At 38.3% G+C, this 24,054-nt stretch overlaps 1 protein-coding gene across 1 annotated transcript in view; it reads left to right on the top strand.

Moving 5' to 3' along the window:
* Positions 1 to 23,291, top strand: part of LOC114269302 (neurofilament light protein) — a 34,203-nt gene extending 10,912 nt beyond the window's left edge. Inside the window, exons 2-3 of the mRNA XM_028210597.2 lie at positions 6,481 to 7,167; positions 22,399 to 23,291. Of these exons, the coding sequence (XP_028066398.2) occupies positions 6,481 to 7,167; positions 22,399 to 22,986 (1,275 nt within the window). The 3' untranslated portion in view covers positions 22,987 to 23,291. The remainder of the gene's footprint in view (positions 1 to 6,480; positions 7,168 to 22,398) is intronic.
* The last annotated feature ends 763 nt before the right edge of the window (positions 23,292 to 24,054 follow it).

The following is a 24,054-nucleotide window of genomic DNA, read 5'->3' as shown; positions in this document are numbered from 1 at the left end:
TTGGTGATGACGGACACGTGGCCTTAGGCAACCAGTCAGGGTTTCCTAAATTTCTCCAAAAATAAAACATTTAGGTGGCGACTCTGTATCTGGCAAAGCAGTCCATGTTTGACACTTCTTTATAAAAATCAGTTTTTCAAAACGATTTGCCGGATTTAGACTCTTTGGTGATTTATCGGTCTTGTATTGCATTTTGCAAGATTAGATTCAGAATCGTGACATTGAGTCCGAACTGTAGTAGCTAATGAACAAAACGGATCTTGCGCCAATTCGCGCGCGGAGCCGTGATGTTCGGGCACGTCTACACTACCCCAGAGCATACTTCTAATCTCTTGATGAACTTCTTCTTTCTTTTCCCATCTGCTACCTTGTGAAATTTTTTTGAATTCACATTCCCTTCTTTCAACCATTTAACCTTTGCTTTTTGAGACCAAGAAATTTGCTCGCTAAAAACCAACTCTTCCAATTTTAATCTCAACTGAGATCGCTCCCTCCTAAAGGTCTCAGCTAAACCCCCCTGCACCTCCAATGCATCTAACTCTTCGATTCTGCACGTCATCTCCTTCTTTGAAAGCTCCAAGTTTCCAAAAACCTCCCTATTCCAACACTTCACATTCTCCTTGACCACCTTCAACTTTTTCATAAACTTAAAACCCTCACATCCATAACAACTAGCATTGGCCCACCATTCCTCAAACTTTTTTTTAAAAGATGGGTGCTCCAACCACATGCTTTCAAATCTAAAAGACATCGGGTCCCACTTTAATGGGTGACTTTCGATCATAATAGGATGATCTAACATGAATCTCGGTAGAGACTCCTACCTTAAATTGGGGAAAAAACCTTTCCATCCCAAGGAGTATAAAAATCTATCCAGTCTCCAACACACCAAATTTTCTTGCAAATTAGACCATGTAAATCGAGTATTGTACAAAGGAGGATCCACCAACTCATAATTTGTGATAAACGAATCAAAGTCCCTCATGCCCCTAGTAGTTCTAATTCCATTGAGTTTCTCTGAGCTCCTTCTAACCACATTAAAATCTCCCCCTAAACACTAATGAGGAGAACACAGCCCAGATAACCCATATAGTTCCTCCCACAAATCTTGCCTCCTAGACGGTCTGTTAGGAAGGTTCTGAAAAGCGGTTGCGGTCGCCGTAACGGTGGCGCGGTTGCAGGGTGTAAAGGCCGTAGCGTAACGGTTGCAGTAACCGAAATCGTGAATTTTTTTATTTTTCGCACAATTTGAAAAAAACTTACCAATACGCATATTTTTTTTCCATGATCATATTTATTGGGTTACAAATAAATATTGATCAATTTTTGTAAATTTTTAAGTATGATCTAATATATTTAATATTTTTGAATCACTTTAAACTGAGTTTTTTACATTTTATTTTAATAATTAATGACTTTATATTATATAAAAAATCAATCACTAACTATTATATATAAGATAAACAATGACAAAAGTAAGAGAATAAATAAGAGCCTATATATATATATATATTTATACATATTTTAACCAAGCCAAATAGATAATGACCACACTTATTATTATTATTATTATTTTCAAACAATATATAGATAGACACACACAAACAAAATGGTTGAGTGATAGCAGCTGAATAAAATAGCATAGGTCTTACAGCTTCAATTCAACAAATCAATAGCATGTTCTTCATCTTCTCTCTTCTCTCTCTCTATCTCTTGCTCCTCTATTTTCTCTCTTTATCTTCCCTCTTCTCCCTATGCCTCTTCTCCCATTTTCAGCCTTTTTTTGTGTGTTTTCTCGAAAGAAACAGTTTGGAACCGTTACGTAACGGTGTGTAACAGGCCATTACGGCTGTTACGGCATTGTTACGACCGCTACGGCAGTCGCTACGGCCGACACACCTATGAATCTCAATCACACTGCAAAAGCGGCCGTAATGGGTGGCGGTAACCGCCAAAACTGTTACGTAACGGCATTACGTAACGGTTGCGGCCGCTTTTTAAAACCTTGACCATAAACCTCTGTCAGCCACCACTCTGAGTTGTCAAGATTTTTAAACCTAACCGATAGTGAAACCTCCCCCAAACTATAGTTTCACACTAAGAAACAACTTTCTCATCCCACGTCACCAAAATGCCCCCAGATCTACCAACTGAAGGCAAGCAAGCCCAACTCCTATATCTAACTCCCCAAAGACTCTTCATGAACCTCCTATTACACACTTCTACTTTAGATTCCTGAAAACAACTATGTCCGGTTGATGACTCCTTAGCAAATCCTTAATAACACCCCTCTTTCTCCGAGCGCCCAACCCCCTGACATTGCAACTAATAATCTTCATTGGGAAACCTGTTCACCCCTAAATACCTCCCGACGCCTCTCATAATTAACCGAACTTGCTAAATTCCTAAGTTCCCTTGTCCCTTTTTTGCTACTCTCTCCTACCTTTCTACCATCTTTCTCCCTTATGAACCTAATATTCTGACTAAGTGATCTAGAAGTCCCCGTGATTTTAACTAGTGACAATCCCATAACTTGAAGTAACCGCAAAAAATGAGGCCCCTCCTCCTCAATTGGGCAAGTCTTATATTTACTTAATTCTTAAACCAACCCTCCGTTTCTTCAACCCCGTTACTAGAAACCTGTCCCCCCTTGTCAACATGACTTCCTGAGATCCCTCCTTGATTGTCATCCACTTGACCTTTAGTAATATTAGCTTGCAAAGACTCAGACACAACAGTAGTGTTATTCACAATGGCCCTTGAGATATATCAAAGGTAACCCCTTGTTCATGAACATCACCTGATGAAATCGGAGGAACAGAACAAATCAGTCTTGAAGAATGAAACAATGAAACCCCATCCGAAGCCCCTTCCCCAGAAATAGAAGAATTTGGAATGGCTTGTACCCCCTGAAGCGAAGATGAAGATGATAAAACTTGGTTAAATGAAGGACTGACCTGATTTAGAGAGTCGGAAATCTTCTCGATATCGTCACCATCAGCAGTACAATCAGCATTGAAAAGATTATTGAGATCCCAATCCTGGTCAGCTGGCTCATCCTCTATGCTTTTCCCTTCAGATTGTGAATCTGAACTCTCGGATGATCCATACTCATCCAGAGCTTGCAATACCTCATGCGGTTCAAAACGATCCTCTTCCAAGTCCTGAACCAGTTTTTCCAAAGCTTCCATCAAGTCCTCAGCCACAACAGGTAATCTCTGAAAATCTCAACATGATCTATCCACGATATCGGTCAACCCTGGCTGTGCTTCCTGTGTGCTAAGGACTTTGCGAATGACCGACTGCCTAGGATGAGCACAATTGTCTGGTTCTGATGCGTCAGAAGAGGGGATTCTACTCCTCTCCTCTGTCGCAGAAGTTTTGCGAGGCCCTTGGACACCGACTGATTGAGAATCTTTAACCCGTGAGGCCAAAAGAATCGGGTTGTCCTTCTTACTTAAACCCAACCCCGAAACCTCCATCGGGTTGGAATAAAAAACCCTAAAATCTTCCATAAAACCTGGGCCCCTTTCCTTAAAACAACAAAACACATTTGGGCCATTATTAAGAACTAGGCCGCAATCCTTAATGCTTTGAAAATCATTTGGGTCCCCCTTATCCTGTATACCAAAATTAATATGATTATTTGAAATAACCAAATCGTGGGCTGGGCCCATAGTTTGGCCAGGCCCAAATTTAATCAAACACTACAATTGATTGCCCCTTTTGTCTCATACGCTTCCTTCGTGGCCGTCATCCACCTCGTTCAGTCCACCATTCTGACTTCTCCCTCCCCTATCTCCGTTACTGGAGTCGCTTGAAACTGGTTGGAAACTCCATTGCTGGTGACCCTCCCATCTTCCAATAGACTTTGTTAATGCCTTTAAACGAACAACAACAGAAATGCCTTCCACTTGAACTTCAATAGTCACAGGTAAGAACCCATTACCCAGACCTTTGACTTTCAATCTTGCCTCAGAGATTTCCGAAAGACCTGGTTCTATTGTCCACCTCTACCAGCCCTCCACACTTCGTCCCAATCCATTCACAAACCGTATTGTTCCAGAGACTAAAAGGTAAATCACAAACAGAGAGCTGTCCAAACTCACTGCAATGCTCTTATCAGAGAAACACCATCCCTGACCACCAGATTAATCAGCCTCCTCAACGCTTTTTGCGACAAACAGAGCTCTGTTCAATTGAAAAGACCTCAGAGAAATATTAGTTTTAAAAGATTCGACTGAGCTCCTTCTCAATTTGAGCCCACTCATCGAAGAAATCAGTTCTGGTGCAAACCACCACCTTGCGCATCTCTAGAATAGAGCTACTGCCTCCCAAGAAATCTATTTTAGAGTTGAGCACATCGGCGTGTGAAGCTCCTCTGTTTGCTTTTGTGTTCTGCTGAACAGACATATTCACTCTTGTGACGCCTCTGCGAGTCCATGATAAATCATGGTCACTTCGGTGCTTTCTTTCCCCATCGTCCTTAACCCTAAAATCTCCATGAATAATTCTTTCAAACATCTTGGCCACAGCCATCCACCCTTGACCATCAACCCCAGCCGGAATAATAATATTACTTTTCCGTACCCCAGCCTCCCATTTGGACAACTCGACAAAGACACCACCCTTGTTGCTGTATTTCTGAAGACAGAATACTGTGGAACTGCTGATATACTTGCTGAAAAAGGATCGATCCTTGCGCCATCTCCAAACCTTTCGCAAAACTTGCATAGCCCAAAAAGCTCCCCCCAAATCGATCTTGATAGAGTAACTTCTGATTCGATTCCTCTCAATGATCTCCACTAGACTTGGTTGAAGTTAGGATGATGAGGTTGCAAACCCCTCACTTGATGGTGAAGATGACTTGGTCGAAGTTAAGTCTACTTGAAGCTTTGTGGAACTTTTTATTTATTTTTATTTTTTTTGTGCTTTTGATGAATGTTGGATGATGATTTTTTTAGATTGCAATGTTTTACTTCTTTGACTTGTAATTTATGTATATTTTATTGCCAATTCTATGGTACATACCTAAAAAGGTGTGTTGCGTGTACTATATACCCCGTTATGACCCAAAGTGGTCTTGGTTATGAGACAATTAGTATAACACCCCCTTTGTCTCATAATCAAGACCAAGACCAGGCTATCCCCACGAGTCATAGTCAATGCCATTTTGTTTTGTAACCAAGACCACTTTGGGTCATAACTAGGCATATAGCGCGCACACCTTGATTTGACATAGCCTCCCATTTTTTATGGATGATCTATTTGGCTATTCATTGTGAAACTTACATGCTTTTCATTATTTTTCATATTGAATTAGTTTTAGTTTTTCATTATTTTTATTAATAATTTATTTTGGTTGTATTCCTGCCATGTTTGTATCATATTTTTTAAAATCACAGTGTCTCGTGTCCGTGTCCGTGTCCGCGCCCATACCCATGCCCATGCTGCTTAGGTATGGCATCTTGTTATTAGGGTGCATCATCATACTGAGGAGTGTTGACTAGCCAAAACCTTTTGTTGGAAGGCCTAATTGGAATTTGTCTGTTGTCTCTAATTTTGTCTGAATCAAAGCTATTGTTGATTTTTAGTTAATGCAAAACTGTTTCTTAATATATATATATAGTGACATAGTCATATCGGTCTCTATTTTCTTGAATTTGCTCGAATCATAGTGGTTTTTGATTAAATGAGATATTGCACTTGACAACCATTGACTAATTAATGTCAATTTCATGTGATGACTTGGTGCGTAAATTGGTGGTTGCCCTACTGCAAATGAAACAAAAATCTTAATGAACAGCTTTGAGATAAAATTGAAAATAAGCTTTTGAATTTTTTTATGTGAACATTTAATATATTAATGGGTTTAATTTTGTAAACAAATCTAAAGTATGTGCAGTGCGGTTAATACTTAATTGAGCTGGGTAAGTTAAGTCAATAGTGTTCTATTTTCAAGTTGGCAGGGTTATTTAGTATGATTAGTGGTGAAGCTTATGATTAAATGATTTTACCTTCTTATCTTGTCACGTCAGAAGTCACTGGGATTTAGTACGGGGGGTTTATTGCTATTAAAGAGCAGAGTTCCTAATTATTAAAAAAAGACGAATCAGAATTAGATTTTCAGGCAGAATTTCAGCTTGTCTACACAAAATCTGGAACTATTTCAAAAGCATCAGCAGTCTTTGTAATATGATATAATTCAGAACAAGGAAAGTGAACTAAGAAAAGAAAAGTGTTTTTGCTTCTTAAAAATAACATCTTGAATGCAATTGTTGGTGTATTGGGGAAATTGTTGCATTAAAAACATGAAAATGCTGGGAAAACTCATTGTTTTTTCTGATGAAGTATGTTTTGTTGTTCCTTTCATGAAATTGTCATACCCTTTTGTCCACTTTGACATCGATTTCCACTTATGGTCGGATTGAAATTGATTTTTTGTCATCAGACCTTTTTAAGTATATTTTCTTTTTCCAGGATGCTGCTAATGATTCAGACCTAGTCCTAAAAAATGCGGAAGTGGCATCTGGAAAAGAGCTGGATGCATGGCTTTCATTAACCGAAGACTTAGAGTTGAAGAAGATGGAGCTGGAAATTGAATCACATTTAATAATTTCAGCAAGATTGGTGTTGAGTGATTCCATTGAACATTCAGTGGAGGATGATAGGAGAGAAAGAGAACTTCTTTGTAAGAGAAAAGAGATGTTGAGAGACGAACTGGAGAAATTGCTTGTTTTAGTGAAAGAAAAGGAAGTGGAAATAACTGAAACTGATCATAACATCAAAACAGTTGAGAAAAGAATTGCTGATGTTGTCTCTAGCTTTCAGGAGGTGCAGTCAAGTGTAGATACAAAGTATGATAACCTGCAGTCAGGCCTTTCTCAGATGGAGCTACACAATGAAGCTTTAACTAGAAAAAAGAAGGAAATTGATGATTTCCTATCTCAGGAAAAAGACAGGGGAACAAAGCTTCAGGAACTTGCCCAGATATCTGCAGATGAAGCAAATATGTACCAAGAAGTTGTCGAGCTTCGAAAGAGTCTTGTGCTGTTCATTCTGAAGTCCAGGGAAGAAAAGGTGAGGCTTGCCACTACTGAGGAGAAACTTTCACAGGATGTCCATATACTCAGACAGGAGATTTCTGCTGCAAGAGCTTCTCTTCAGGTTAGTTTTTCTTCCCAACCTTGTCACGAGCCTTTATCTGTTTCTTTGAATATTGGCATGACATGGTGATTTACTTCTCTTTAACAATATGAAGTGCCTATGTTTGCATATAGTTACTCCTAAGGTTTTCTCAGTACTTGCCAAGGAAGTTTTGTTCATGTCTTTTCATTACCTTTGTCCAAGAATGTTGGATGGTTGTAGCAACTAGTCCCCCAGAAACAGTTCTTTGTTGATTTGAAGGACAACACAGTATAATCAAGCTTATCTTATCAGTCAAATCAGTCGACAGATTCCCCACTAATCTGAGGATTCAAGCAGTTTGCATAATATCTGCCATGATGAGTTTGACAAATTTAACAGTATAGTATTGGCTTTTATAGTTTCAATTTGTGTGTTGTTTGCTTTTCCTCATTTATTTATCCTAATTAAACCTTCATCACTCCCTCCCTTTCTCTGTCTCTATTCAAAGCATTCATTTTTGGATATGGATTTCACCCCTTGGTTTTTTATCTCTTTTAATATATAATTTGTACTTAATAAAAAAAATATCAATATATATAAAATGTACCCATGTTTTTACCAGCTTCCAAGGTCCATGCAATTAGTTTAATAATCAAAGAAGAAACCAGAAAATGAGGGGAAAATAAAAAATTGTAATTTGAACAGAAGAAATTTTATGCCTCACCTCTATGAAATCTAATGAAGGATCAAGAATTGGAACTTGATGAGGCTTGGAGTTTTGTTAATGGTGGTGGTTATGGTGGTCTGTCGTATAATAGATGGTGTAGTAACTAAGGGGTAGTTTGGGATTGGTGGTGAGAAAGAGAATAGAATGTAGAGTGGAGATGGGTATAGGATGTTTGAATGTGGGTTTCCAAAAATAGAGACAGTTATGGCAGGGGCTTGTATATGACAGAGGCAAACATAGTTGTCAAATCAAAGATCATATCATGAATTGAAGTCGAAATTTTGAGAATCGCGAATCAAATTGAATTGAGAATTATGAGATTCGACAAAAATGATGATGATGATTATAAGAACATGATTACACAGTCTAATTGGGACATTGCTTCCATAGCAAGAGATGTGGATTCAAATCCTACCAACCATAAAAATATTTAAAATTTATGAAATATTTTCTCTTTGACATTCAAAAAATGGATAAAAAAAGCCTAAATAGAGTAGAATAAGAAGAAAAAGTAAGTGAGAACCCTTTAAAACATAAGACACTTTAAAAGGGGTGTCTTCTTGTTTGAAAAAAAAAAGAAGCTAGAACAGTTGTGGAAGTGTTGGATTTGACTAAGCTGACCACCCATGTCATATGAAACCATATTTAGTTCATCAAAATAACATTAGATAAATCATAAGCACATGTTACTTTAGCCTTAAACATCCTTCAATGATATATTTTGACATCTTTTCGAGTAAAAATAAAAAATTAAAAAAAAAAAAAGATAAAAGAAAAAGGGTTAAGAATCTATTGGGTCTTATTAGATCTGATTTGATGATCTTTTTGGTTTTTTTTTTTTGATAAATAAAATCATATTTTATTAGAAAGCATCAAGGTGTGGTGCAAAAGCATACAAAAATAGAGCCCTTCAATGGCCAAAACTAAACAGTCAAATCATCCACAAAATCTATAAAGGCCAACACATCCGGATCTGCCGACACCGTTACCCAACTATGAAGCACCAAAAGTAGCCTATTCTCCAGCCATGGCATTGAGTGAGAAATCTCCTAGAAAGTCCGTCTATTAAAATTTGATTTAATCTTTTTAAATACTCTAATTCATACTTGTCAAATCGGGATTCGAATCGCGAATCGAATCAAATCATGAATCGTAAAGATTCCATCACATTTTTTTAATTACATAGAAAATATATTTACACACTTAGATATTCAATATATCTAATAAATATGAAATATTTAGACTTAAATTAATAAAAATATTGTTTTAAATAATGATCATGTGGTTTGGGTAAGAAATTAACACTGGTTCCCATGTTTACCACTTCACCTTTTTCCTTTTAGATATTATTTCTTATCAATCGTTCTTAATAAAGAAAGCAAACAAATACAAACTTTCAATTTCTAAGTAACAATAACTCAACAACAATGTTTTTAACTTTTTACAAATATAAAAAATCAAAATCTTAAAACTTTTTAAAAAATCTCACTTGATTCCTTCAAAAAATTCATTTTGTAAATGCAAGTACTTAGATAAAATTGAATAAGCCTACAATATTGTAGAGAGAGAAACTTCATTTTTTTTGGGCTAAGGTTTGAGTATTTTAGAGTAAATAGGGAGGGAGAAAGTCAAAAGATGGCATATAATAATCCTAGAGACCTTAAAAAGGTTGTGTGAACCATTTTCCAACAATAAAAAAACCAAGAAAGAAAGTCAAACATCGATTTTAGCGAATTGAATCGATTTACAATTCTCCAATTCGGTTCGCCGATTCATCTACAATTCATAGCTATTTGCAATTCACACAACCTGTTTGAATCAATTACCTATCGAATCATACGATTTGAATTGCGAATCGTATGATTCTAATAATAGAGCTCTGATTACCAAAATAACAAAAAATTATGCACAAGTATTGGTTCGTACTGCATACTCTTAAAAAAGTTGTATCATGATATTTTATACCCTCCAAAAAAAAGGTAAAAAGGGATCGAAATTTGTCAAACTTGATATTTTCATGAATCACATAAATTGTAAAATGTGAATTGAATCGTTAATCTTGTGATTCACCATCTATGTTACATGGACTCTTCTATTCTTTCTATTGTGCTCGTGTCCACTCGATATGACAAGGGTAAGGGTGTGAGATATGTGTTCGACATCCATACTCAATTTAGACACTTGGATCCTTTAATTTTTAATGATGTTTGAATAAGCAGAAACTCAAATTTGTTAGTAAAGAAACATTTCTATTCTGGCCTCACGTGAATGAGAGATAACAACTCCACATTTTCCTTAAATCTTAATTTAAGAAGATTAATATCTTATCTAAGAATATTATACAATATGCGTCCACGACACGTCTCCATACCCATATCCAACTTTTGGATACATAACTCAATATCTTTTAAAAAGTAGGTTTATGAAGGTCTAACGCTTGGACATGCACTCGATTCTCGTACCCGAGACCATATAATTCACCATCGATTTTATCCCAAAATAAATTTGCTCGTAAATTTATTTCAATCTATGCATGCGTCGTAAATCAAATCATGAATCGTGCAATTCCACCATTAGTTCTATCCCAAATTACTAAGACGAAAGGACACCTCTAAGAAAATGGCTTGCCTGTGTTGTGTCTCGTGTACGTGTCTGTGTCCGTGCTACATAGCCAAAATAGATTCACCTATAGTTGTATGAATCTATACATGAATTGTGAATCATAAGATTCTGGTAACCAAATGCTAGCGGGTTGGTTATGTTAGCTGAGAAAGTAAAAGTAGAGAGGGACTGGGGGGAAAAAAATGTGAAAAGAATGTGGGATTATGTGTTTTCTATTTTGTCAATTTGATCAACTTTGAAAAAAATGAAGATCCCTTTCATCTAGGCATAACACTCCCATATCAATTGTTAGAATAGTTGTTTTATTTCTTTATTGTTCTTTCGTTAATATTTACTTAAGTTGAGGGCTATGAAGCATGGGTTCTTTGAAAAACATGTTGTACCCGTACTGGGTACATACCGGCGTATGATACTTCTGTATACGTACTGGGTACACAAAACACGTATCCAAATTTTTTCTTCTTAATTTTTAGCGTACCTAGGCATATCTAGTATATACTTAAGCTGTACTGTACGTCAATTGAAATAGTATTTTCGTCTACCACAGAAATAAAACTCCATTCACTAGACTTTTTTATTTTTATTTTTTGTTTTATGCTTAGCATGATTTTAAAATTAAACTACGATTTGTAAATTATTTAATATATTGATATTTAATTTTAATTTATACCTTTACTTTTGACATTAAATGTTAATTATAGATTGGACCTTACAAGCGTACCAAGCTATACCCGTACCTTATTTATTTATTTTTTTTACGAATATTACCGTATTAACGTACCCATATCGTACTTGTTCTAGTACTCGTACCCGTACGTGTGCTTCATAGGTTGAGGGTATGATGGTCATTTCACTATGTTAGGATTTGCATATATATTTTGCTGATGTAGCGTTAATATTTTATTCCAGACATATAAAATTACTCTTTCTTTTCTTTTTCTTCTTAAACCCTATAAACCCAAACCCTAAATTTCTTCATTATTCATTCTAACTTGGTATCAGAGCAATCTATTCTTCATTAGAAAGTGTTCTACAGACTCTAGAAATCAATTGGAGGTGACTGAGATGTGCTGATGTCACCATCCATACGATGATGTCAGTATGACGTAAGCACTGTATGGATGGGTCCTTCACCTCTAGACTCAAAATTATCTCCTGAGATTTATGGTTATTTTTGTGAATTTTTTTGGAGTTGTTTGATGTGAGTTTCCGATTTTTGAATGTTTTTCGGATTTGTGGTGCCGATTTTTGCAATCTGCGATTCTAGCCTCGATTTTGTGATTTCGACTGCTGGGCTATGTCCTATGGGAGCCAACTGAGCCTCCTCAAGCATCCTTTGGAGTTTATTTTGTGATTTGGTGCATTGGGTGTGTCTTTTTGGTCTCACAGATGGTTAGTCTGCTGTTTGTTCACTATGTTGCTGTGTGGCTGTCACTGTTACTGTGTTTTTTTGGTATTGTTGCCTCCTATTATTGGTCTTGTTGCTGTCTTGCTCTCCTTCTCCTTGTGGATTGTTAGTTTGGTTCATCTGACCTGTATTCTCCTCACTCATGCCTTATGGATCCTTTTTTTTGAGCTAGTTCTATTGTTTATATTAGTTATTGTGGGTGCTGGTTGTTGTGGGTATTGACTAATTGCAAGTACTGTGCTATTTTCATACTCTTAGATTAAGTATTTTGTGTGATTGATCATCATGGCTGAGATTGAGGCTAAGGCTATGGCTGTGGGTAAAGATGATGACATGCCTACATCTATCACTACAAAGAAATTGAATGGTGCCAACTACTTGGCTTGGGCTCATGCCATCAAAATTTTCTTGCGTGGCAAGAAGTCCCGCTTCCTTAGTGAACTCCCTCTTGCTGCTGATGATAAAGCATATGATGATTGGTGTAGTGAGGATTCTTGTGTTATGGGTTGGATTTGGCACAACTTGGTGATACCTCTAAGGAATATGGGACTCCCTTGCTGACTCTTTTTCAAATCAGAATAATGTCTCTCAGGTCTATGAGTTATATGAGCAAATCTTTGCTATGTGTCAATCTGGCCGGTCCCTTCCCGAGTATTATAGTAGTCTCAAGACTTTGTGGGATCAGTTATTGCAGCATCGACCTTCACTACTGATGTGAACAAACAAAAACAACATTGGAAGGAGTTTATGATGGTTTCTTTACTCTCCGGCTTAGATCCTGAATTGCGGGGGTTCAAGGATCAGATTCTTTCTAGTGAGACTCTACCTTCTATTGCTAATGCCTATTCTCAGTTGTTATGTTCTTTCTTGGGTCAGGCACAACCTACCACTGGGTCCTCTACTTTGTCATCTTTTGCAATGGTCTTTAGTAGTGGAGATCGTGGGCCTACTCGAGGGGGTTTTCATGGGCCATTTGGCCCACGGGGTTTTTTTTTCGATCCACGAGGTTCTTGTAGAGGTGGTTCCCGTGGTGGTGGTGGTGGTGGTGGACCTAGTGCTCGCATACGTGGTAATCTCAAGTGTACTCATTGTGGTTCTCAAGGTCATACTAAACCTTGGTATTGGCAAAAGTGTGGCAAACCTGACCATGTGCATCAGGTTATGGATACTCCATCATCACAGTCCTCCTTGTTTTCCACTTTCTCAATTGGTTCTCCGATTGATTCTCATGAGATACTCACTAATCAAATTAGTGAGTTTACTGCTCTTGTCTAGTCTCTCCAGCCTAGTATACCTTCATCCTCTATCGCTACTCTAGCTAGTTCAGGTAATCTTGCATGTGTGGCTAAGTTTACTCAGACTCTGGTGTTAGTTCCCATATCTCTAGTAATTCCTCTCTTTTTGATAATATGAGGCCTGTTGATCATACTATTGTACTTGCTGATGGATCTTCTCGACATGTTAGTGGTCAAGGTCCTCTTCACTCCATTCCATCCCTTTGCTTACCCTCTGGTCTCTATGTTCCTAAGTTTCCATTTAATTTGCGTTTTGTTAGCTAATTAACTTAAGCTCTCCATTGTTCTATCACTTCATGTGTTTTGCAGGACCTCCAGACCAAGAGGATGATTGGTTCGGGGCATGAGAAGGATGGCTTATACTTTTTGAACATTGGGATTCCTCCTCATCCGCCATCTACTGTGTTGAGCGCTACTATATCTCCTCTTCAGTGGCATTTCCGCTTGGGTCATCCCTCTTTGGCCAAGCTCAAGTTAGCTATTCTGGGTTTAAGTCATGTTTCACAGATTGAGTGTGAAGCCTGTCAACTTGGGAAGCACCACCGTAGTTCTTTTCCTAGCAGGAGTGTTAGTCGTGTTTTTGAGTCTTTTGCTCTTATTCATACAGATATCTGGGGTCCTTCTAGAACACCCACTATTAATGATTTTTTATTTTATTTTATTTTGTTATTTTTGTGGATGACTTGGTTGACTTGGTTGTTTTTAATGAAACAAAGATCTGATTTGCCTTCTATTATCTCTAAGTTTTATAATGAAATCTTTGCTTAATTTGGGAAACTTATTAAGATATTTTGGTCTGATAATGCCTTAGAATATGTGCAGTCTATTGTGATGCATCTCCTTAAAATGGTATTACGGAGCGTAAACACTGTCATTTGTTAGATTTTGCTTGCACATTAATGTTTATATTCATGTTCCCAAATCGTTTTGGGGCGATGCTGTTCTCATCACTTGTTTTCTTATTAACCGCATGTCTTCTAGTGTTGTACACACGTCTCTCTATTCTCAGTTATATCCTACATCGTCTCATTTTCCCTTGTCACCTCGAGTTTTTGGTTGTGTGGCCTTTGTCCATGTTCTTGACCCCGTCTTAGATAAGTTATCTCCTCGTGCTCACAAATGTGTGTTCTTAGGCTACTCTCATACTCAAAAAAGGTATCGATGTTATCATCTCGAGTCACGTCGATACTTTGTCAGTTCTGATGTTACCTTTTTTGAGTCCACTCATTTTTTCTCCTTCTCTGGGCCATAGTTATCCGTTGATCTTCTCTCTTGTCGTGAGGTGGAGCCAGCTTCTTTCACCCCTATTCTTCCGTCTTGTGTTCCTTCCTTCTCCACTTCTATATCCTTTTCCTCCAATCTTCCCGTTACCCCTGCAATGCAGTCTCAAGCTCGTTGCATTATATCTTATGGCCCGACTAGTTCATCTCCTTTGTCTGAGGTTCTTGACTCTTGTTCCATCTGTTGATAAGCCCTCTGATGACCTTCCTATTGTCCTCCGCAAAGGTAAATGTACTTACACTCAACATCCTATTGCTAATTTTGTTTCTTATGATCGCCTCTCTCTTGGTCTTCACTCTTTTGCTTGTAGCTTGTCTAGTGTTCCCATTCCTCGCTCCTATTGGCAAGCTATGTCCATCTCCGGTTGGAAGCATGCAATGGACAAGGAAATGCATGCCCTTCATTAGAATTGAACATGGGAACTTACCCCTCTACCTTCTATCAAGTTTAGTGTGGGTTGTCGGTGGATTTATACTGTTAAGTATCTTCTTGATGGGACTGTTGAGCAACTTAAGGCTCGCCTGGTAGCCAAAGGCTACACACAAACCTATGGTGTTGATTACTTGGAGACTTCCTCTCCTGTGGTACGTCTTAATTCTGTTCGGATCCTTCTCTCTGTTGCAGTTAGTCAATCTTGGCCTTTGTATCAACTTGATAGCAATAATGCCTTTCTTCATGGCGACTTTCAATAGGAGGTCTATATGGATCAGCCCCTCGACTATGTTGTTCCCAGTTATAAGCATCTTGTTTGTTGATTGCGGAAGGCCTTGTATGGTCTCAAGCAGTCCCCTCGTGCCTGGTTTGATTGTTTCAATACTTTTGTGCTTGCCTATGGTTTTCGCCGTTCCACCTTTGATCACTTTGTCTTTGTTCGACACTTGTCTATTAGGAGTATTGTTTTTATTGTCTATGTTGATGACATAATCATTTCTGGGAGTGACTCCACTGGTATTGCTGATTTGAAGAGGTATTTGGGCCAACAATTTCACACCAACGAGTTGGGTCATCTTCGCTATTTTCTTGGGATTGAAGTTGCTTGCTCTTCTCAAGGATTGTTTCTCTCCCTACGGAAGTATGTTCTTGATCTCCTCACTGAGACTGGCCTCTTAGGCGCTCGCCCTAGTGATATTCCCATGGATTCTAGTGTCAAGCTTGATGGTGAAATCGAGGACCTGTTTTCTAATATTAGTCGTTGTTAAAATTCAATGTATAAAGAGAATTGTATAGAGAATGAATGATGTATTATTGATTGATTTATATTGATATCTATTACAATGATTCATGATTCCTATATATAGAAGAGGGTGAGTGTATAGTAGGTAAGGAGTAGGTGAAGTGGAGGTGGTAGTGGTGTAGTGGGTTAGGTTTAGTGGAGTAGGTGAGGTGGTAGTGGTGTAGTGGGTTAGGTTTAGTGGAGTAGGTTTAAGTGGGTGAAGTAGGTGGAGAGTAGGTGGATTTTAACAGCCCCCCGCAAACTCAAGGGGGATAGGAACTAACCAACTTGAGTTTGGAGAGAGTAACAAAACAAGAAAATACATAAAAATAAAAGAGGATAAGAGACACTGTATGGTCGTGTCAGACCATTGGTGAAGACACTGGATGGTGGTGTCATAACGTTGTAGAGGACACTGGATGGGGGTGTCATAACCATGTAGAGGACACTGTATGGTGGTGTCATAACGGTGTAGAGGACACTGGATGGCGGTGTCAGACCGATGTAGTAGACAATGTTGTGACAGTTTACGGAGTCTTGCTGGACCCTTGTAGAAACTAACCGGAATCAATGTCGGGACAGTTTACAGAGTCTTGTCGGACCCATGAAGGAGCTAACCGGAATCAATGTCGGGACAGTTTACAGAGTCTTGTCGGACCCTTGTAGAAACTAACCGGAATCAATGTCGGGACAGTTTACAGAGTCTTGTTGGACCCATGAAGGAGCTAATCGGAATCAATGTCGGGACAGTTTACAGAGTCTTGTCGGACCCATGAAGGAGCTAATCGGAATTAATGTCGGGACAGTTTACAGAGTCTTGTCGGACCCATAAAGGAGCTAACCGGAATCACTGTCGGGACAGTTTACAGAGTCTTGTCGGACCCCTAAAAAAAAGTCGCACCCTCAAAAGGTGTGCCCAATCTTTCAAAAAAGGCGTGCCATCAAAAGGCGTGCCAAATCCATAAAAAGGCGTGCCATCAAAAGGCGAGCCCAAGTCATAAAAATGTGTGCCGGACATGATGGCGAGGCACGTGAGTGCCTTGGCTGGCGCGCCCGTTTGTCGTCTGGCGTCAAGTGGCGCGTGATACGCGTGGCTGCCTCGGCTATTTAACCAAGACGGAGGCTGAGGCTGAGGCAGAAGCTGAGACAGAAAAACTGAGAGAAACCTCTGAAAAATTCTTCGTTTTGCTGAGAAAGATACTCTGTAACACTCTATTGCCCAGAAAAATGGCTTCGTCTTCCCGCGGTCTGCTCACTCTCTTTCCCGACCTGAACGAGTCAACAAGAGAGATAACTGGTGCGGTGGCACTGGAACCTCAACGAAGCGCCCCGGAGTTTGCTCCGTTGAACTTTCCTATGCGGTCTGTGGAGCAAAGAATGGCAGTGCAGTCGGATGTGGAGGCCAATCAGTATACATTAAAGTCATGTGTGGAAATCATGACTGCGGTTACAAATTTGTCGAACCGGCTGCAGAGTAGGACAAATGAGGTGCAGCAGTTAAACGCCCAACTGGCTCTGCTCCAACGCATGTATAAGGATGCGCGAGCAGAGATAAGTGTGTTAAAGGCGGAAAACAAGGAGCTGAAGCGGAAGGCCACCGTGATGTTCCGATTTGGAGGTCCGCCATATGCTGCAGTGGAGGAGCAGGGGGGAGTGAATGTGCTTGGTGGATTAGGAAGCACAGAGGCAGCACCGGTAAGGACCGCCCAGGACGGAGGCAAAAAGAAGAGACCGGCGGCAGAGTAGGTCGGTGGGTGGCCGTCTGCAGAAAAGAAAACAAATCTTTTGTTGTTGTGTTTGGGTTTTTTTTTTTTTTTTGTAAAATTGTGATCGGGGTTGATCCCTGAGATGAATAAAATATGGTGTGGTGTGCAAAGCGATATGGTATGAATGGAATTTGAAAAAAATTAAAAATAATGCGAAAGAAAAATAAAGAAAGAAATAATAAGAAGATATTTTGAAATCAAAATAAAAGATGGGAGAAATAAAGAAAGTGGTTTGGAGAAAATAAATAAAAATAATGGATTTTAAAATCAAATGGAGGAGAGAGAGAGAACAAGTCCATGTGAGTAAAAGAGGGATTTAAAGAAAGTGAGGGAGAAAGGAGATTGGGTCACGTGGGTTTCTTGGCCCACTGTTTTGTTAAATCCTGCAATGGTTTTTTTTTTTTTTTTTTGAAAGAAGGAAGATAAAATAAAATAAATAAAAAGGATAGTGGGATCAGACGGTGTGGTGGTGTGAAAGTGAAGTGTGTGGGTAATATAGTATAATAAAAAAGAGAGATATATATATATATATAAAATAAAGAAAGGTGGGTTGAGTGGGAAGCATAATAATGATTCTGTGGTGTGTTTCTGGGTTGGTATGTCAAAAAGTAGAATAAAAAGAAAAGTGCACATGGGAAAGAGAGATAGACAACCCTAAGCTTGCATTCTTGTATTGTCCTTCCACTGTCTTTATTAAAGGTATCTTGTGGAAGCTCATCGACATCAGCATCTGAAGCCACAATTGTGTTTTGTAGGAGAAATTTATCTTTGCATTGCATATCTGGAGGGTATTCTGTTTGAGCTTGAAGGGTGACAGTTCCTGCTGCAGTTGCCGTGTTTGTCGCATAGCTGTATCCCTTTCATCCTTCAGATGTTGCAAACCCGGAATATCATCATAGCTTGAGGAGCTGCGCATAGAGTTGTTATTAAAACTTCGATCATCTGGGTTTCCAAGGGCTGCTTGAGGAGACATATTTCCTTCTGGGCCAAATTTAAACGGCAGTGCCATTTCTGTATGATATGTGGAAAGGGATTCAAGAGAGAGCAGCAAGAAATTTGACAGCGGAGTGAAGGTATGTGTAGAGGTCCGGCGGACGGCCAAGGCGAGGCTGCCGCCCGCCGGTGAAGCGGAATCACTAAGTTCTTAACCTTGCTCTGATACCATGTTAAAATTCAATGTATAAAGAGAATTGTATAGAGAATGAATGATGTATTATTGATTGATTTATATTGATATCTATTACAATGATTCATGATTCCTATATATAGAAGAGGGTGAGTGTGTAGTAGGTAAGGAATAGGTGAAGTGGAGGTGGTAGTGGTGTAGTGGGTTAGGTTTAGTGGAGTAGGTGAGGTGGTAGTGGTGTAGTGGGTTAGGTTTAGTGGAGTAGGTTTAAGTGGGTGAAGTAGGTGGAGAGTAGGTGGATTTTAACAGTCGTTATCGTCGATTGGTTAGTAAGTTAATCTATCTCATTGTTAGTCGTCCCAATATTACGTATGCTGTGGGTGTGGTTAGTCAGTTTATGCGTGCTACTCGCCAACCCCATTTTGCTGCTGTGTGTCGCATTTTATAGTACTTAAAGAGTGCCTCCCGTCAGTGTTTGCTATATCGCCCATCTTCCTCGTTATCTATCACTAGCTTCGGTGATGCTAGTTGGGCTGGTAATAGAACTGATAGCCGTTCCACCTCGGGTTATTGTACCTTTGTTGGTGGTAATCTTGTTAATTGACGTAGCAAGAAACAGTATGTTGTTGCTTGTTCTAGTGCCGAGGCTGAGTACTGTGCCATGACTTATACTGTTTCTGAGCTGCTCTGAGTTCAGTCTCTTCTTTAGGATTTTGGTTTTTCTGTTCCCACTCGTATGAGTATGTCTTGTGATAATCAGACTGTTATCTTCATTGCTAATAATCTCGTGTTCCATGGACGAACCAAACATATTGAAATTGATCGCCATTTTACATGTGATCTCTTACTATGCAAACAACTTGTGACTCCTTATGTTCGTTCTGAAGATCAATTGGGTGATATTCTCACTAAACCCTTGGCTTGGTCTTCGTTTCATCATTTATCCTTCAAGCCGTGCATGTTTGACCTCTATGCTCCAGCTTGAGGGGGAGTATTAGAATAGTTGTTTTATTTCTTTATTGTCCTTATGTTAATATTTACTTAAGTTGAGGGTATGATGGTCATTTCACTATGTTAGGATTTGTATATATATTTTGCTGATGTAAAGTTAATATTTTATTCCAGATATATAAAATTATTCTTTTCTTCTTCTTCCTCTACCTCTTCCTCTTCCTCTTCCTCTTTCTCTTAAACCCTATAAATCCTAAGCCCAAATTTCTTCATTATTCATTCTAACTTCTATTTTCCAAACCTGGATCTAAGTGCCCAGTTTCTAAACTTTATGTTAGGTGATAGAAACTTCTCTATTTATCATTCAATTTTGGTCACTAAAACATATATATATATATATTCAACAATCCCATAGAAAAGATTACACAATGCTTGCACAAGTTGGCAACAGCCATGGTAGAGTGGCTGCTAAAAATTCATGAAATTTTCCATCTTCTGTAAAGCTATTGATAAAGGTGCAAAAGAGATGCGTCCAAGGCCCAAGATTGGTTTGTCATATCTTGGATGATGCGGAGCTCACTTGGATGCTCACATAATTATGTTTGGAGTCAATATTCCAATATTGTTTAAAAGTTTCTTTAAATTAGATTATTGCTTATTTGATTTTTATTATTTTTCTTCTCTTTACGGTGAAGGGCATCTTGCTTTTTTCAAATTTTATAAACAAGGCTTTAATTGTTGCCTTGAGCCATTGTTTGGGTCATGTCATGTTACTAATTCTTATAGTTTTTAGTTTGTTCAAATGGGATTCAAAATTGAACTCTTTTTGTTTCTAATTCTGCAATCGAAGTCTTGGTTAGAGTAGTTATCTTGGATCTATGTAGAAATATGTAATTCTTATGTTTAAATGTAGAACAAAGTTCTACAAAAACTTTTGGCAATTTTTCTCTTAAAAGGATTGTGTGATACAATTTTCACCCTAGGTGTGGTGGTCATAGCTTCCAAGAATAGCCCAAACCTTGGTGTTTCCTTGTTTCTCCACTTTTGAGCAAATTACGCAGACATATAAGAGTTTGTTATATGAACAGAGTGGATGTATTTTTCATAAGTTAATATCCAATGGATTTTGTCCACTAAAGCATAAAGATGCTTATCTTCATTTATCTTATACAACAAATGAGTAATTCTAACTCACAAACCCAACAACCTTCCATCCCATTCTTCACTTTTCACCAAGTGGATAGGTAATCATGAGAATAACCACCAAGGGCATTGCCTCTTATAGTATAAAATTGTGGACTTTAACTGTCTTGTTTGACGAAGATGTGACTTTAAAAAATACACACTAAATAACCAATCATGATCAATTTTTTTCCTTCGGAAAAATTTGCTTCCGTCAATGTTATATAGTTGGCACCTCCTGTCCCTTCACACCTACAACCGATGTTGGAATAGTGAACAAAGACATAAAATAAGTGTGAAGGCTGAACAAAGTTCTTGTAATTGAGGTCAACTTCTACCCTTTAGATAAATACTCTCTTCCATCCAGTTAAGTGCCTTTTGAACCTTTTCACCATTGAATCAGAAATGGACTATGCCTTGTAAGAAGACCCAAGAGGGTGACCCAATTCAGAAGGTTGCAACTGATCAACTTTGCAGCCTATAATATCTGCCAATGCCACCACATGAGGTACACTTCCAACCGGAATAAGTCTAGACTTCCCCATTTCACTTTCATGCCTAACACTACCTCAAAACACAAGAGAACACATATGAGATAGCCCAACCGCTGGGCCTCGGTCCCACAAAAAATTATGGAATTGTATGCATATAACAAGTGATACCTCTAATGGGAAACCATCATCCTGCTAAAGACCTCCATAACCACAATAAACAGCAAGGGAGACTAATCTAATCCCTTGAAGTCAGGAAGACTCCAGTTGAGGAACCAGTAACCAACACTGACAGCCTGACAGTAAATATGCATAATCTAATCCAATCTCTTCATTTTACCAAGCTCCTTCTGGTCTAAGCAGTAAAGCAAGAAATTCCAATTCATGTGAAAGGTTGGGAAGCATCATAGATTTCAATAAATGGATAATTTGCTAAAGTTAATTATAGTCCCTTTCTATGGGGTTTACATTCTTTTTATTTTTGGTATGGAAATCCTTAAAAGGAAAGATTTTCAGGAGAATCCAGAGTTGGGCTTGGAGTTTTCCAAAGCCACCCCACAAATTGGCAGATTTACACTCTTGCAAGCAGAAAATATTTGCTGGTTGACATATATTGAGATTTTTCTTTCAAAGGCAATTTTGATAAGTCCACTGACTGTTCATCTCTTCTTTGCTACTGAAGCTATAGACGGCAAGCACCTTCCTTAACTAGTTGATTCCTCAACTATAAAAGCTGCATGAATTAAAACAATCAACACAATCAAACAAAGACACATGATGTACGTGGTTTTGCTATGAAGCCTACATCCATGGGCAAAGACAATAAGAAGGATTCCACTAATTGGAGAAGAACAAAGAGATGATGCAGCAAAAGCCACCAAACTCAAAAACTAGCCTCCTACCCAACAAGAAAGAGCACGCTTTCTCTCTAAATAACCACACCTTTACTCTAACCCAAATGACCCACAACACTACTGGAGTAGCCTCCAAGCAAATAGAATAGGGCCAAACAGAAACTATAAGCTACCAACATAATGGGCTTTAGTTCACGACATCACCCAGCAGTATATATTTTTTTGTGCCTAAAGTTTAATTTGTTGTAGTATGAACTCTTGCCAATAAAGATTATAACTAGTATTTTATGTTTTCACTTCACACCCCAATGCTATGGCATACCAATTACGTAACTCTCTCTCTCTCTCTCTCAGGAACTATCTTCAACGAAATCTAGCTTCCAGCAGGAAATTGAATCCTTGAACCAGAGGCTAGTCTTCATAGACAAAAGAGTCCCAGAGCTGGAAGCAGAAAAGAAAGTTGCTGCTACTGCAAGAAATTTCAAGGAAGCAGCACGGATAGCTACTGAATCCAAGGCACTAAGTGTTGAAAAAGAAGGTTTAAAGATCAAAATGGCAGGGGTTGTCCTTGAGCTTGGGAAGCTTGAGGAAGAGATTTGCGACACTGTTAACAGACTGCAAGAAACTGAAGGGCAGATTTCAACCAAGGAAAAAGAGGTAGCAATGGCTAGATTCCAGAGACTACTACTAATAGCTGGTGCTGCCAAAGCTGAAAGATCAGCTGCTCTGGAATTAGGTGATCTTGAAGAAACTGACATTCTACTTGCAGAGGCAGAAGCCGCAGAATCTGAAGCAAGAAAAATTCAGCCAGTTTACAATTTCAAGGAGGAAGAGTTTGCTAATATTCCAAAACAGTACATCTCTATGGAACTTGTGTCCAATCTTGGTGGGAAGCAGTTGGCAGAATTGGCAGCATCTGCTGCTTATATATCTCCTACATAGTAATTGCCACACTGGAATGACCAATTTTTTGAGCTTCCAAGCTAATATAATTCTTGGATTGTATTGTGCTGAATCGAATACAAGGAAATACCAAAGAGTACGAGGCTGGACTAGAATTGCATATTGCAGATCTCCGCGATGCCCTATTGTACGATTTTTCCTAGTCCAATTTTAGGAGATCATGTTTTGTGGATCAAGAGTTGAATCCAATCCTCATTCAAGCGTTGATTGAATTTTTTTTTTTTTCTGAAATTTTTTCTTATGAATAATCTTCTGCATCATCAATACATGTTCTGTTATCTTAATAGTCTGGCAAAGTGATGTTCTCTGCTCAAAAAAGGTAGTTGTTCAATTGGATTATTTGTCACACAATTCCCACATTGTTTTGCATCTGATGCTTCATTGTGTCCTGTTTTATAGTCTTATATAGAGTGCTAGAGCCAATTATTAGTCCTCTTTGGATCAGTTTTTGAGTAGTTTTTCTTTATTCATTCCATACTAAACCCTATTGCCACTGGAATTAAGATATCTCTAACAATCATTTAGTTATTCCTTGTAAATTTACTTGTGTTTCCATTGGAGTAGGCAAAATGCTTGGGTGATGTGAGATGCACAAGTGTACCAGAACTAGGATTTGTCCAATGTGTACGAAGTCAGGAACTCAAGTTGTTGACTTCTAATTAAGCAGATTTTGTGTGTGACTGAAATAATTACCGGTTCTTTTTTTGCCTTCAATGTAAGAACTTTCACAATTATTTTAAGAATAATGCTATATGTATCCATTAGTATATTGATTAGTATACCAATTGATGTTGTGATGTAATTTAAGAGGTTTTGATGATCTGAACTGTCTATCTTGTTTTTATAATAAAGATCATTCATACAAAAAATGAGTTTCATCGGGCATTTATAAACATAATAAAAAATAAAATGAATGACCAATGTGATTATAAACTTAAACAATTCATTTTTAAAATAAAATATTATTTATTAGTATGTTTAAAGTTGTCCGATGAAGTTAATTTTTTGATGAATAACCTTTACTGCAATGTCTACAAAGTAAACGAT

Source organism: Camellia sinensis, chromosome 3, assembly GCF_055761805.1.
Source record: "Camellia sinensis isolate YWXY chromosome 3, ASM5576180v1, whole genome shotgun sequence".
Lineage (NCBI taxonomy): Eukaryota > Viridiplantae > Streptophyta > Magnoliopsida > Ericales > Theaceae > Camellia > Camellia sinensis.
This window is presented reverse-complemented; position numbering and strand designations above follow the sequence as displayed.